This window comes from Polypterus senegalus, chromosome 2 (assembly GCF_016835505.1).
Source record: "Polypterus senegalus isolate Bchr_013 chromosome 2, ASM1683550v1, whole genome shotgun sequence".
Lineage (NCBI taxonomy): Eukaryota > Metazoa > Chordata > Cladistia > Polypteriformes > Polypteridae > Polypterus > Polypterus senegalus.
Genome location: NC_053155.1, coordinates 56,092,836 through 56,109,935, shown reverse-complemented (window position 1 = coordinate 56,109,935; position 17,100 = coordinate 56,092,836). Strand labels below are relative to the sequence as shown.

Genomic DNA, 17,100 nt, shown 5'->3' with positions numbered 1-17,100 from the left:
TTTTTTCCTGGCAATCTTGTGGGATTTTTCTCTAAATAGGCAAGTATTAGAAAGTGTTTTTGTTATTTATATCGGCCTCTATCCAAAATTTGATGCCAGACTTATCAGGTTTCCTTAACTTGCACTATAGGAAAGGGTATCAACATTTTTATCATGTATAACTTTTCAGCTACAGTTATGTTCTGCTCTTACTTATAAAACGTAACATAGTTGTAGTTCTGCACAAACTGTGCCAGCTGTCGAATACGTTTTCAAAGCTTTCTGTATATAACTACATAGCAAGCATCAATTTGATGTTGGAAAGGAGAATGTGTGAGGAGGCACATTCTGGTTGTGAGTGGCTCGCTGAAGTTTTCACAGACATAACAGAACAATGTATTCAAATAAGAGAATAAGCATTGTTTTCTTTGCTTGTGCTAGATAAAGATGCTAATGCATATCCAAGCTTGTGCTAAGCTAAATTTGGAAAGACAGATGCAACATATGATTTGGTTGTTAATGCATGCATTGTTGGGTCTGTGAAAAAATCATGAGGAAGCCACCTTCCAGCACTTTGTTCCTCACTCATTTTTTTCATTTTCACTGTGGTGAAGTGATTTTGAGGTTTGTAGTGGTACACGATTTTCAAAATAGCTTAGGCTTTTAGGTGTAGGGGCGCACTGATGCAATGCTGTATGGCCATGGGGTGTTCAATGGGGAAACAAATTGATTGCTCACTTGATGTGCAAGCACAATCAGCTCAGCAGTTTGTCACTGACACTCCGCAGATCATTAAGATCATAGAACCTGCATCTATAAAGGTATAAAAGCCTGGGTAAGACAGAGAAAGCTGATAGGTAAAGAAAGTGCAATCAAAGAGAGGCGACTGGGGAGAAAATCAAGGAAAGGTGAAAGAAAGCCCAGATGCAGAAGTTGATGGTTTGGAGAGCTTATGGTGTTGTTCGCATAGATAACTGCTCCATTGAGTGATTGCTGGAGCAGAGCAGTTAATGGAAGGGAGTTATAGACACCAAAGGAGGAAAGTTCTGGTGCCCAGAAGCCTGAAGGGCTTGAAATCACTAGAGCACCAGTGAAGGCAAACATGAAGACACTAGATCACTAACTGTGGTGAGTGTCTATGGCCACAAGGAAAGGTGACCAGGTGCATGTAGAGTTTGACATCGCTAGGGCACTGGATGAATGGAAAGATCTCCTACCGTTGTTTGTGGCTTTTATGGGCCAAAAATTTTATTGGATCTTTAGACATTGCCCTGTTGATTTGTTTGATGAATAAAACTGCACTGTGCACTTCTCATTGAGAGTTCTCATTGCCCTTAGAATCCTGGTCATGACTATTGATGTCCAAGTACCAGGTGATGACATCTGTGGGCAACCCAGGCATCACAGTCACACATAATGAAACAATGCGAGTGATTGGAAGTGTGACATTTGTTAAGTAATTATTTTCTAGCTGTCTGCAGACAATTTTGACAAAAATGTTTAATAAATGACAATAACAACAGCAAGAGAGGATTTGTCAAGGTAAAAAATATATGCAACTCTGATCACATGTGAGCTGGAGTAGATAAGCAGCAGTTCACACCTAGGAACTAATTTTCAATTAAATCGCTTGTCACGTTTTCAGAATACAATTTTAAAGTTAAAAAAGCATTGGTATTTGCAGTGCAACTATTTAGGAAAAGTGAGGGAAGGGCAGAAGCATGACATGCACACTGATGAAATAATTCAAAATTTGAAAGAAAAAACACCCATTAGCATTGTCCATGGCACTTATATGTTAATATTCTCTTCTCACTTTTTGACAACAAAGAACTCTGTACTTGTCTTAGGAGGAGAAGAAATGTTCTATGAAAATCTGCCTGACGTACTACTTTGAAGTTAGTATCACCATATATTTTAAAAACAACTAAAGATATGACTGGCGTCAGTACCACCCCACCCCTATTGTATTTGGAATGCTAAGTTCTGCTACCTGGACCAGATTAGTAAGCCTTTAATTTTTTCCAACATATCTTGAGAACGTGTACATGCTTAAGGTTCCAGCATAGTAATTTTGCTGTCATTATGTAATATTCTGTATTTGAGATCAGCAAAATCATGTTACAGCTTTTTTTCCCCAGACGTTTTATCTAACCTTACACTTCTTCAAAGTCAATTTGCCTCCTTGAGAAAATCATTGGTAAAATGGATGTTTTCCACTCAGTATAGTTGTTTTTCTTAGGCATATTCTCACCATATTTAAACCTTTACTAACTATCTCCATGACATGCCTTTACAGGCTACGTTCTGCAGCAGCCACTTCCAGCTGGGCTATGATCAGATTCTTAATTAAGATGTCTTAACTCTTAAGTGTATTCAGTTGCTTGTGTTACACAGCATAAATTTTATAATGAATAACTAAAAAGGTGATAAGCAAAATAGCTACATTATATTCCAAAAGGGATACTTTTTCTTTATATCTTTTATCTGTTGTAACATACCTGGAAAGTAACTGTATCCAACCACACATGATAATTTTATGAAAACTTAAAATATATATACAGTCAAAGTAAATAAAAAGTATGTAAATGAATAATCTGGTTTACTGCATGAATTGGTCATAAAAAGTGATTTGATCTTCATCATCAGTCACAGGTACTGATATACACAATGAGCTTAAGCCAATGACACACAAAAAGTTCTACTCTTTCATGTCTTTATTTTACAAACACATTCAACGTTCACAGTGGTAGTGGAAAAAGTAAGTGAACCTTAGGATTTAATAACTGGTTGACCCTCCTTTGGCAGCAATGACCTCAACCAGGCTCTTTCTGTAACTGCAGATCAGACCTGCACATCGTGCAGGGGGAATTTTAGCCCATTCTTCCCTGCAGAACTGCCATAACTCTTCCATATTCTTTGGTTGTCTTCTGTGTATGGCTCTCTTCAAGTCATTCCACAGCATCTCAATAGGATTGAGATCTGGGCTCTGACTGGGCCACTCCAAAAGGCAGAGTTTGTTCTTCTGAATCCATTGTGCTGTGGATTTGATGCAATGTTTGGGGTCATTGTCCTGTTGCATCACCCAGCCTCTTCTGAGCTTAAGTTGACGGACAGACACCCTCACAATGTCCTGGAGAATTTGTTGATAAACTTGTGAATTCATTTTCCCGTCAATGATGCCAAGCTGTCCATGCCCTCATGCAGCAAAGCAGGCCCAAATCATGAAATTCTCTCCACCATATTTTACTGTAGGGATGATGTTTTGATGTTGATATGCAGTGCCCTTTTTACACCAAATGAACTTCTGCTTGTTCCCCCCAAATTGTTCAATTTTGGTTCAACACTCCACAAAACATTTTCCCAGTACCATTGTGGAGTGTCCAAGTGGTCTTTCGCAAACTTCAGGCATTCAACAATGTTCTTGTTTGATAGCAGTGGCTTCCTTCTTGTCTTGTTCAATGTTTTGTGTACAGTTGACTCGTGAACAGAGATGTTACCCAGTTCTAATAACTTCTTCAAGTCCTTTGCTGTCACCCTAGGGTTCTACTTTACCTCATTGCTGACTTTGCGTTGTGCTCTTGGGGTCATCTTGGCAGGGCGACCACTTCTAGGCAGAGTAGCCACAATACCAAGTTGTCTTCATTTATAGACAACTTGCCTAACAATAGACTGATGAATATCTGAAATATTTGACATGACTTTGTAACCCTTTCAAGTCTTATGTAGATTAACGATTCTCGATTGTAGCTCTTCAGACAGCTCTTTTGTGCGAGGCATGATTCCCATCTGGATATGTTTCTTGTCAAAAACTCAAACTTTATTGTGTTTTTTATCAATCAAAGTAATTCTAGGCTACACCTCTGAACTCATTTAATTAAATGGATTCCTGGTGTGCTAAATTCTGACTGCAATGAGCTTTTTAAAAAGTCATTAGCTTAGGATTCACTTACTTTTTCCAACCTTCAGTTTCAATTTGAATGATTTATGGGATTTAGACATAAATATAGATAATTCCTAGGGGTTCACATACTTTTTACTTTGACTGTATGTGTGCTAAAATTTAAGTTTTTAAAAGCTTTAGTAAGGCACTGCAGTTTTATTAACATACATATTGAGTTCTGAAATATGGGAGAAGGAAGCCTGTTTGAGTGAGGGCATCAATTAGAAAACAAATTTAACTTCTTAGTAAAAGGTGTGACGGGAATAAAAAAATTCAGCAGCTGTGTCCCTCCTGAAGCTGACATTTGTCTTTAGCAGTTGAGTACTAGTCACTTTATATAACAATTAAAGATATAATATAAAGCAACTCAAGACAATTAGCAAGGATGATTTTGGGTAATACATGAATATGAAAATGTCCTGATTATTCAGAATATAAACAAAGGCAACTGTATGCAACTGTTGGCAGCACAAGATGATTTACAAAACCATTATCATCTGTACAGCAGGTATAAGACACTTGGTTTTTAAATAATTAAGGACAAGAATGGTTACTTTGAACAAATTCCACTAAGAAATGTTCATATTATTTCCAATGTGTCTTTGTGATATTGCAAATAACTTGTGACATTGAGGAACATTCTCATGACATTTAAAATTACAAGTGTAGATGTTACACCAAATACGGTTTCTTAAGTTTTCTAAATCTTCCTTGCCTTAAATATTGTTAGTGCCATTTTAATACAGCTTAAACATAGAGCATAGAATGTATCATCAAACTTGTCTGACTTATAAAAAAATGTTATTGGTACATAAAACAAAATGAAATTAAAAAGTTGTTATGCTCTATCTCTTTATTAATAACATAAATGTTTGAAAATATATTTTTTAGAATATTGCATGCCTGGATGAGATCTGTGTTTGGAAAAAAAACTAAACTGCATAACTTTAAAGTCAAGTCACTGTTACTGAAGTTACTGAAATCTGCATTGGGCAAATTAGAAACCTTGTAAACTTTGTAAGAGAGGATGCCATATATACTGCAGCTTTCTACCTTCAAACTTTATTTAGGTTTTATTATCATCCAATAATAATAAGTTATTATTACATATTAAAATTCAATCAAATAATATTTCTATCAAATAATAAATGATTAGCATTATTATTAGAATATAAATTATTATCACCCTATAATAATAAAATAGTATAAATACTGTACATAAATAAATCTGTAAGACAATATTAATTAACAAGGCAAGGCTAAATATCTTTTTTCATTGAAAAATAGCTGTGTGGGGAATTCAAGACTTTGTTTGATTCAGTGCTGCTGCTGGTTACATACTGCATAGTCCTGACTTTGTAATCCACATTGTGATGTGGGGCAGATAGTTTAGATTAATTGCATCTGCCTTGAATTTCTCAGTCACTCTCTATATTTCTTAAGGGAACTGAATCAATAATCCAACAAAATGTTATCATCATTAGAATATTGAGAACCTGTCACGGACTTCAGAAAAATGGTTTCCTGTTTGCATTTTGCGCAAAATGCACATGTTTGTCAATGGACTTTACTGTACAGTTTTTGACATCATGCATAAAAGGATTCTCATACCAATCTGTCTATTTCATTTAATTAATTTGTAAGACTAGCAGCCAAGACCTCAAGCTTTATATACTGATTTTAAAAGTATGTAATTACATAACCATGTACATATAATTCTGATTTTGCATATATTTATTTAAAATAATGTAATTTGAAAATAAGCAAGACTTTGCTTTCTTTTGATTTACTTTTCTTTAAAAAGAATAATCTATTGAACTATTTGTTATAATTAAGAAACCTGAAAAATAACAATGCAAGTATGAAGTTCACCCTTTTTTATTCAAATAATCTTGAAATATCCACCCAATTTACAAACCAAAAGTGGAATAACCTTTTTGTTGATGTCTGTAAGAAAATGTGCTATGTATGGACAGGATTAGAAGTCTTCTGCTGCCCTCCAATGGCCACAGATAACATGGGAACCACAACTGGTAACTGATGCTGTCAGGTGGAGCCCAAGAGCTTTCTAGCAGAATTAACAGCAAACTGAGTGCTGTTGTTTACCCAAACCTTCAGCTACTCCAACATTTCCCTCACTAGTACAAATGTTTTCTAACACTCTAAGATTATTGTTTTATTATTTAATATTGAAAATATTTTACCCGATACAGTATATTTCATAATGTTTTTAAGATATTCTTGCAGGTGCTATGCCTCTGTCCAGATCTGCCCATAGAAATTTTAAAATAAACTGTTCAAGCTTTATAGTATAAGGAGCCTTTCTCTACCTGTGCCTTGTTTAATTATCAGCCTGCTCTGTCCTGCCTCTATGTTGTCTCTAACCCACTGGTTCTCAAACTGTGTGGGGGTGTGGGGGGGGGGCGCGAAGTAACAAAAAGGGGGTACAAAGATGTGAAAAAAAGAAAACAAGAATCGAAAATATGAAAAATACAGCTATTGAAACCAAAACAAATTAACTTAAACTATATTCTGATACTAGAAAAATAAATATAGAGTTAGATAAATGTCGATAAAAGTTAAGTAGGTATAATAAAATATGCATCTATGATATATCATTAATTTAAAAAGAACAAATTGGTATTAGTGGGCTCCTTTCAAAAAGACGTTAGGGGGACGCGATTAAAACTGTTGTGAAATCTTGGGTCGCAAATTCTTAAAGGTTGAGAAACGCTGATCTAACCTTATTTTTGCTCCTCCATGTCTAACTTTCTAGACATCTGTGATCAAACAAAGAAAAGATGTAAACCGTAACTAAAAAAAATTATTATGAATATTTTATTGAATGCTCAGTGGTTAGCATTGCTGCCTCATGGTTCCAAAGACGTGTATGTTAGATTAATTATCAGCTTTAATTTATGTCAGTGTGAGTGTGCAGGGTAGCCACTTCAAGTAATATTTTTTTTGTTTTGTTTCTGCCTTTTAACATTTTTCCTATTGTTATTGCAGTGACCCTTTCATGTATTTCTCACCAACAGTAATGTCAATATATTTTAAATTGAAATAAATGCCATTACAGACTCCAATAATGCCTTTTAGTGAAGGTTATTGTTCCCAAGGGCAAAGTGCAAAGCAATAAACTGCATTCAACATCTTAAACTTTTTTCACTCTTTTTAGAATGCCCTTTTATTGTAATTCTATAATAGGAAAACTAGAAAAATGCAATATTTTAATAAGTTATCCAATAAAAATTACACTGGCCGAATGTATGGTTCATCTTGCATACATATTTTTCAGCATGTTTCTGTTTCAGATCTCCATGCACATCTATAGGAATAAATATACAAAAAATACACAATTACATAGCAAATTAAATGTTATAGAACATAAGTGCAGTTATAGCCAGTTCATATCTTATATCTCAAAGGTCTATCTGCACCTCATTACTTGTAAATTACTGCAATATAAATTCAAACATTTTTATTGAATCAAAACCCACCAGATGCACATCAGTAATTTCCATGTTTAACTTTAATGCCTAACTTTTATGTTTACCTTCAAAACACTGGTCTATAGTGTTTAATGATGGATATAATTAATTTATGAAGATACCTTGCAAATAATTCTTAACAGTGTAATTCATTTAAAATAAAAACTAGTGCTAGCTAACATTTATCTGTTTCTTGAATTAACACTTTTAATGTATAATCCGTTTACTAACTAAATAAAAAACTACAAATACATTAAAACTATTTGCACAAGATGTCCAAAGGTCATCAGAAAAGCAATGGGGAAAATCTTGTTAATAAAAACCAGTTATGAGAAACACATCGTGTTCAAATGCAATTTACTGCGGTTGCCTGGTTGTTGTACACCAGCTGCAAAGAGCACTTCCCTTACTTACATGTTTAGAAAATTAAAAATGTTTAAAAAGTACTCAAAATTATTATTTATAATTCTTTACGTATGATCTCCAAAAATTTGACTAACTGATCTATCACCCCCAACCCAGGATATTTGAATAGTGAAATGTTCAATATTTAGTTATAAATGTACTGTTTTTTCTTTCATGTTTGTGAATATCATTCTTTTATTTATTTCATAAGGATCAGTAGTATACTTTGTAAAAACTTGTCAGACATTTAAGTTTCTAGAAATTATGTTGTCCGAACTGATGCATGAATCAAGTTCACAAAAAAGAAAAACATAATTCTCTGCATTCCCTGCCACGTTTACATTAAACTGTTTCTGTGATGTTTGTAAAATAGCAACTATATGTGGTTTTGCAGCCTTTGTAAAGATTTAAGTTTTCAAATGGTAGGGCTCTATCTTTTCTGAGTGACACCTTACTTTCCTTATTTTAGATTAAATAACGCATCACATAATTTAATACTGCATTTCATTTTCCATTTGTGTCCTGACTGAAGAACATCTCAACATTTGTGTTTATTGCATGTAGTATTTCGTCTTGTAAGTTAAATTGTTTATCTCGTGAACCATTTTAATCTGCGTTTTGTTTGTGGTTTTTTACACTACTCTAAGGACAGTGCGAGAGTGCTGAAATAACGTCAGTGTTCTTCAGGTGTGAGCGCAACAGGAGAATTGAATGCAGTGTTAATGTAAAGAAAATCTCCCAGCTTAATGTCGACAGCATCATAAGCAATTTTAGCAAGATGTTCAAAACATATTTCAGTTATATTCATAAATTGTCTGATGGGGCCTTTCCCAGCACACAAACTGTGAAATCTGCACATTTACAACAGGATTAGCCGCATTTCTCACTTAGCGGCTCAGAAATGTCCTGAGACTCCATTCCAATATTTTTCAAGACACACAGACTGCCCCTTTCTTCTTTTTTTTTTTTTGTTTTTTTTTTTAAATTCATTCCTTCTTCACTAAGACTAAAACATAATGTGTATTTCTGATGCGGCAACTGACACTTGAATTAATCTAGCAGTGTAGAAATATACAGAAACATCTTATAATGCAGTTACAAATTTGCAATGCTCAAATAACAATGGAGTCACTAACACCAAAGAAAGATGAACTGTTCGAGTAAGAGGGAAAAAAACTACTAAGAGTCTGTTGGTCAGTCGACTGAATTTATTCATATCACCTACAATTATCATGATGGATATATTTTGAAGATGGTGAAGAAAATCAAATTCAATTTAATTTCAATATCGAGACAAATGCAGTTTGGCTAATCTGTCCACTTTTGATCAGTATGTTGACCATATTATGCTGTATAGCACGCCTTAGTGTTCACAGACCTTTGTGAATTCCATCCTGGTCATAAAGTATCTCTTTGTATCAGATTTTCCCTTCACATGCGTACATTCTATGGACATATAGCAGCCCATTCACTGTCTGTTTCGTAGATGTGGAACAGGAGCTGACCTTCATACATCAGTGTGAGGGAGCAATGGGATCATGGGATGCAGTGTTGAAGTGTGATTTTCATGGAGAGTTACCGAAAGACCAGCCAAAGTAGAGTGGGCATCTTCTAATTTGTGAGCCTAAATACGTACAACTTCATCTTTGCTGTTTGTGAAGGATGATGTGTTTTGACCTCACCTAAACATGTCTGGTGTATTTTTGAGTCATTTGTTGTTGAGTACATTATGACTGTTATAAAAATCAGCAGTGAGGTAGTTGCATCTTGGTTGCTGTGCTAATTATGAGTCTTTCATATTTGAATTTGTATTAGGTCTGAAAATCTTATTAGCCCAAACATTTCTGTCAGAAACAATGCAATAAAGTTGGCAAAAAAGTTTAAATCAGTAACTGCCTTCTACTGTAACACATCAGTACAACTTTCAGGGCTGAAATAAATTCAGATATTAAATAAAAAAGTGAGCTTTCCTGTAGTCTTTGTGTTAAACTTTTAATGAAATGAGTGGAATAAAAGTTCTGGAAAGTTTAATTGGCACTTTTACTGAAAAGGATCCTCTTTTTGTTTTATGTCCATTTTTTCAACAAACCTGTTTTTTATAGCCACTAAAATGCTTTAAAAGAAATTTTTGTTCTCAGAGGGATGTACTAAAGGTAGAATTTTATGAGGAATGACATAAATAAAGGGGATTGTGTTTTGTATTCAGCTGGAATTGGAACTGACTGTACAGATTTAAAACCATTGAAGCTAGAATAAAGAAATGAAATACACTTTAACCCTGTTTGGGTCAGGCAGTTTTCAAAAAATGCATTTGTGGAATAGAATGTAATTTGGATTAAATCAGAATTCAAGTGAATTGTCTAAAATGGGGCATAAATTGAAGAAACCCATGCACAGAGGGATTTGACTTGGAGATGAACTAACGAAATTGACTTCAACCTTGATTCCATCATTTTTCCTTTGTGTGAGACATTTTAACATCATAATAGTTAGAATCCACGTATATGAAGACTAAAACCTGAACTGTCTACTTTGGCATGGAGGCAGAAACACTGTACTGCACAAACCAAAAGCCTTGAGGTTCATTCCTCACATATGAGTTAATTAGGGTCCGTAAGTAACCTTAGAACCATGTCTAGAAGCAGCTGTGCCACCTTTCTTTACCTAAAATGGATCCTGGAATTGTTTTAGCCCTTGAGTGGCACTATAAAGTAAACTTATGTGTGTGTAGTTGCATTAACATGCCATTTCATTTTAAACATTCAGATGTAACTGTTTTATTTCTTATCTTCTTTTTTTATTATTTTACTTGAGATTTTATTTTGTGGATGTAAACTAAGTAATATAGCTATAAGTGAAAAATAATCGGAAGCATGTAGTAGCTTTTCAATATACAAGAAATTATATTTATTTTGAGTTAAATTTCTCCTTAAAGAGCTGTTAAACCGTAGGCTTAAAAGAAGCAAATGATTTGCTCCGCAATCCATTAACCTTGCTTTTTGTCTTTTTTTTCCCCCAGGCAATTGACAAGTATTGCAGAGTGAGTGGTGGTTTCTCAGGAGTGAAGGATGTCTATTCATCATCCCCTACATATGATGATGTTCAACAGAGCTTCTTCCTAGCAGAAACTCTGAAGTAAGCTTCTTTAACTGATTACCCTTACTGAGTGCAAGCATCTAGAGAATCTTTATAACATACATAGCCATACTGCATTTCATTTTGCCCTATTTTGAATTTTATAAGATGATTTATCCTCACATATCAATTCTGCTGAAAATTCAAGATTACAATAGACGTGAACTAAAATTTTAGTTCAATATTGTATAAAACACCCTAAATGTGGCATCATATTGGTAATAGAAGGTTGAAGATAAGGAAAAATAACCTTGGGAATCAGTCTTGGCGTCCTAGCAGGCATGGTGGTGGAGCTCCCAACCATTCCAGAGCAGTGGGTGAGCAGTGCAGGGTCACTATCATTTTTAATTTATGATTTTCCCTAAGGCAACAGGCTGGACTGGGATATGCCTGTTTCCATTTCCTAAACCACTAAACTCACTTAGTTGCTGCTCAGTTTATGGAGTTTGCACTGATAAAGGAGTGCCCCAATTAGGCCGTTGTACCATTACTGGCATTGACTGGCATGTGGTCTGTGGTCCTGCCCAGATGATAAACTTGCACGTGAAGCTGTACTTCTCTCTACTTCTTTTTTAAGCAAAAATGTAAAAGTTCACACACTTAGTGGCAGCATTAAATATTACTTGAAGATTATATGTTGCAAGTACTTTATAAAAGCAGATACTAAAAAACAAAAAAAAATGGAACATGCAAGGATCTTTAGGCCCCACCAGCATTGTTTACCATTCATACTTATTAATTTCAGTACAGTTCTCTTGCTAAGATAAAAATACATTGTTTTATATATCTTTTTCCTGGCTAGAAGATGTTTTTGTTGTAGCACTGATTTATTTTTCCATTGTGCCAATGGAAGTAACAAGTGGTTTGATATATCAAGAACCTTTTTATGAAGTAACCATATTTACTGTTTCTTTTTACTTTTAAAGTTAGGCCCAATTTTAAGCCATTGTACCAGATCCAAAAAGAAGACTTTACTTCTTCCAAACGCCATAAACAAAAGAGTGAAAAGCATTAAAAAAATCAAATCCTGTCCTTGTGTCATGAGTATGCAGTACATCTCCATTTGATTTCCTGTGTGATTACATGATATGTGCATGCTGAGCTCCACGCTGACCCATAGGATACCTTTTCCGATTTCACATCATATGCTACTGTTATGTCTAAATGCTTTCACAATACATGTACAATGCATGTATGTACTGTGCTGCTGCAAATTTCTGTTTTCACACTTTTATGGGTAAACAGAGGCAGCATTTTAGAATATTGGTGTTAGTGGCAGCTGGTGGTTAAATGTTACATTTAATTCAAATCAGTTGAATTAGACTGATATTGTGGATGTTACTATTAATGACGTAATATTTACTGGGAAGCTCATTGCAGTGTCACTTGTCATGCCTTCTTTGGGGGGATTTTGGGTGAGCATTTCCTCAAGATAATACTATGCAATGCTTGTTCTGCGTATAGCTGACTAATGGTATAGAGAGTGGAAACTCCTTTTCAAAATTCACATGCTGTCCTTTGGATTGAAATCTGTGTGGCAGTGTCAGGAGAGAAACAAGTGCTTGAATTTGTCAACAGTTGATGACGACTGGTAACTGCAGAGTAATAATTATCAAGATGATTAGCATGGGAACACCAAGCAGTTGACATAGAAAAGAGTAACATCTCACATGACTTGCTTTTGTTCGCTTTTACAGTGGAGGACTAATACATTCCATACATTTTCTATAGTTAACGTGAAAATATCTAATTTGTGTACTCTTATGCTTAAACATCGATATATTTTCTATTCCAATAGGTGTTACTTTTAAAATATAAGTGCTTAATTCAGTAAGCTAAGGGCAGCTTGTGATACTATATTCCATTTTCAGCCACTATCTACAAGTGTGTATTCCATGTACGTGCAATGAATATCCCTGTAACATATTAAAGGATTTATTCTCTTTGGTAAATTACAGTAATCCTAGTTTGTGTGCTATCTGTTCTGTTCAACCAGTAAAGACAACAGACCCAGAAATACCAATAATGAACTTTCATCAACAGTAAGTGCCATCGGCCAATGGCGCAATGAAGCTGCTTACCTTCATGTCTATGTATTTAGCGTCATTTGTAATATAAGGCTAAGAACTGCATGGTTGTTACCAGCAAAATTACTGTACAAAAAATGAGTTGTATTTGAAGGACCATCATTGCCTGTTCACTTTGGAAGCCCATAGTATTCAAGTTGGATCCCCAAGGCGACATCCTAACTAAGATAAACAAATATTAAAATTGACTTTCTTTTTGAGTTATTTTACTCCAGACCTAGTGAATTTTAGGCAGAAATGAGCATTGAGAATTGTTTTGGTGAATCACGTCATTTGATGTCTTTCACTGTGGCTCCTAGTTTGCCTTTCCAGCGCTGTTTACAATGTGCATAAATCTGGTAATACGGCAAAGTAGTTATTATATAATTAGTACAAGTCAGCTTCGCATTTCAGTCATTCAAGTTTGATTGTTATAGTAACAAGTTAGCATAGTCAAAGTAATGAAACAACTGTGAAGATAACAGTATATGCCATTTTATAATCCATTTTCAAGAACTTCATTTACCTGGGAGAGATGGGTTCTCTACTTGATGTCAAGAAAGTAACACATCAAGTTAGACAGACTAATGGGGGCAATCTCTGTTAGAATTTCAGTGGTAGGCACCCCCAGGGAATCTTCACCATATTTCCAAAGAACTTTAATCCTTCATAGCATTGTCTTGATCCATAAACACCTCAGCTGTTTGTCTGCCTCATAAGTAAGTCAACTCTCTTTGGTTGAACAAGACTGAGGAGAGGAGACGAGAGTCCCGGAACATTAAATGTATTTGATGAAGCAGCTTGGCGCGGCCATTTGGACCTGAAAGTGGGTGTTGGGTTGATGCTAGAAGAGCATGTCAAGCATGGCTGAAACCAGTCCATATATCCTGGACCAGGTCAATAGAATCTAGCCTTAGGAACATGAACCGTAACTTTTTGTTCCTCGTGTTGTTTCCCTGGCCTGGATATCAACAGTTAAAGTTTGTACAATTAGACAACAAGTCTTTCTCAATGTGTCCTTGACTGCTATTTACAAAAATGTACCTAAAAAAGTCTTCAGATTATTTAACCTTTTTACAGACCGTTTATTCAGTGTTAGAGAAGTTGCTGAAAAAGCCCTAATTTAAAAATAATTGTCCTTGCCCATAACAAAATATATCCTAAAACATCTCTGGAAGGATATGTCAAAGATGTGGGTATAACTGATCAGACTAAAGTGGAACGTTTTGGCTTAAACAGTAAAGGTTATGTGTGGTGTAAATATAATACTGCACATTGACCGTTATAAAATATGGTGATGGCAGCATCATGTTGTGGAGATGCTTTTCAGCAGTAGATATTGGAAATGCTGCACAATAAAGACAGATCCTGAAGAAAAACTTGCTCCTCTCTGCTGTAAAACTTTAACATGGAGGAACTTTGTCTTTCAGCAAGACAATGACCCAAAGCAACAATACAGTGGCTTAAATAAAGAAAACTGTTGTCCCAGTCACTTAACCCAATCAATCCAACCTTAACCCCATTAAAACATGTGTTATAACCCAAGAAAATGTCCACCACTGCATCCCAAGTAACCTGGCACAGCTTGAGCAGTTTTGTAAGAAGAAATGGGCACTTCTTGCTCCATCATGTTGTGCAGAATTAAGAGAAATTCATCTGAAAAGATTACCTGCCGTAATAGTGGTGAGAGGTGGTCCAACCAAGTATTGAACAAGGGGAATAAATACTTTCTTTTTTGGGTAGCACTGTGAAAAAGAGTGTGTGATTTACAAAGACAAACCTAAAGCAAATTTGACCAAAATCTTAGGCTGTGCCAATAACTGAGAAAAAGAAAAGGTCAGGGATTGAGCACTCCTGCACGGCACGATGTGTATGTGTGTGTTTAGGTGTGTATATCTAGATTTTTATGTGTTTTTATACTGCTGCCATCCTGTTTTTTTACTCATTCTTTCTTCCTTCAACGCTTGGAGGAAGTTTCTCTCACACACATTTCAACTTGATTAATGAAATGTCCTTTCTTTCACTCCTTTTGTGGCATTAATGAGTAAAGAATGCAAGTGTCATTTTTTTTTTTAAGTCTTTTGATTAATGAGTTCAGGATAAATTTAGTGCTTCGAATAAAAATGACAAGCGAAAGCAGGATTTGTAAGATAAAATCTAATTGAATTATAGAAATTAATAATTGGATTTTTCAGATTTCTTGGTTCAGTTCACTGTATTATTGGCTGGTTTATTAATTTTTAAATTGGCTTAAAGATCAGGGAGCTGATACAGTAATAGAGTAGCAGTTGTAGCATAAATGAGTTTTGTCTGTCTCCCCTGATTTAATTTATTTATTAGAACTTTTATATATAGAGTACAATGTATATAGTGTGTGTGTATACAGTATATACATAAATATATGCACCCGTCTATACATAGTGTACATATGTACACACACAGAAAGATTTGCTACAATAATTTTGTAAAATATGCATAACCCTATTGGCCAATTTTCTCATCTCAAATGTCCTTGTACTTTATTACAAACTACAGGCTTTTGGTCTTCTATGAAAAGCTAATATAATCCTAATGGTCTCAACTTTGTTAAATATTCATTATTGAATGTATTTTATACCAGAACATTAATAAGATAGACAAGATTGGAAATATTTTAATAAAAATGGGAGCATCGTCAGCAAAGGCCAAAAGTAAGGAGAACCATGTTGCTTCAGACAAGCTCTTCATGCTTTAGTGCAACTTTTGATTTATTATAAAAGGAAGGACCTACACAGAAAAGGAGCTGATGGCTGCAGGCCAGTTAAAGTTCATAACCGCTTTGAACTACCCCTATGAGCCAAGTTAGGCTCCTGGTTCATTTTTGTTTAAGGTGTTTTATTATTCATCTTTGAGCTGAAGATATAAAGCCCTTTTTTCTTTTAATGTAGAGGTCCTATTTATTTTTAATTCAGAAGGGTAAGAGCCCAAGGCTCTTGAGTATTTTTGTTGCAATTTTGTTTTTGATACGTTTGGGTTCTGTTTTTTTTTACTTTACCACTAGTGTATTTTCCACCACTGTAAATAATTTTTCACTACAAGAACTGTTCGCTCCATAACAGCTGTTAGGATGCTGCACCCTGCCCAGTGACTGATACTAACTGCTGTCAATACCCCGTCCTGTATCACTCCAGTTCATGTTGCTGATCCATCATCTGTACATTCCATTGCAGCACATATTCTATGTGTTGTTAATATGCATTGTATAGGGTGCTAATTTAAGTATATTTAAGTCTTTGTTTATATAATGTGTTAACGTCTGTAATGTTTATTTTTGCATGGTGTGTGACTGGAGAATTGATTTTTAAATGTATTTATTATGTGTATACTCCAATGTGTGAATATTGCTCTAATACTGTGGAGTTTGAACACTGGTTTTCACTCGGCCCTACAATATATCAAATACACCACCATCACAGTGCTTATACAGGGTGGTCCAGATCTAATTATGCAGATCCAGATCGTCTGGATGACTTTGATTTATGCTGGGATGATTCCAGTTCAGTGCGAAGACGATTCTTCATGTCGTCAGTTCGCACACTTCTCGATACTCCTGGATTTTTCGGGTGATTTTCTGTGTAATAAACTTAATAAGTTATAGCGTAATGAAAATTGCATAATTAGATCTGGACCACCCTATACTAAGATTCCATTCATGTAGTCCATCCAATTGGATATTCTGAATTATTAGGTGTATCTGAGTTGACATTGGACTTGGGCATTGCTGGCTGTTGAGGGGTCATTTACTTGGAGTACATCTTCTCATATGAGATAAATAACCACTAGATCTGGACATGTGCACAACATGGAAAACTGTACAATTTAGACAATTGACATTGAACAGAATATCCCAAGAAATGTCTGTTTCATGGTGTGTACCAGGCCAGTTTCATCATACAATATGTCAAGAGGGTCTTTGTCACCCATTGTCAAGCTTGATGTGGCAGGCCACTCTGTAGCCATTTTCTTACAATTCCCTGGTGCTGCTACCAACTCCTCGGAATGCTTCTGTGAGGTTAACACTATTTGTACTTCTCCACCAGAG

General features: G+C 35.1%; 1 protein-coding gene across 1 annotated transcript in view; it reads left to right on the top strand.

Moving 5' to 3' along the window:
* man1a2 (mannosidase, alpha, class 1A, member 2) overlaps positions 1–17,100 on the top strand; it is a 524,864-nt gene that overhangs the window by 500,773 nt on the left and 6,991 nt on the right. Inside the window, exon 13 of the mRNA XM_039743738.1 lies at positions 10,838–10,953. Within this exon, the coding sequence (XP_039599672.1) occupies positions 10,838–10,953 (116 nt within the window). The remainder of the gene's footprint in view (positions 1–10,837; positions 10,954–17,100) is intronic.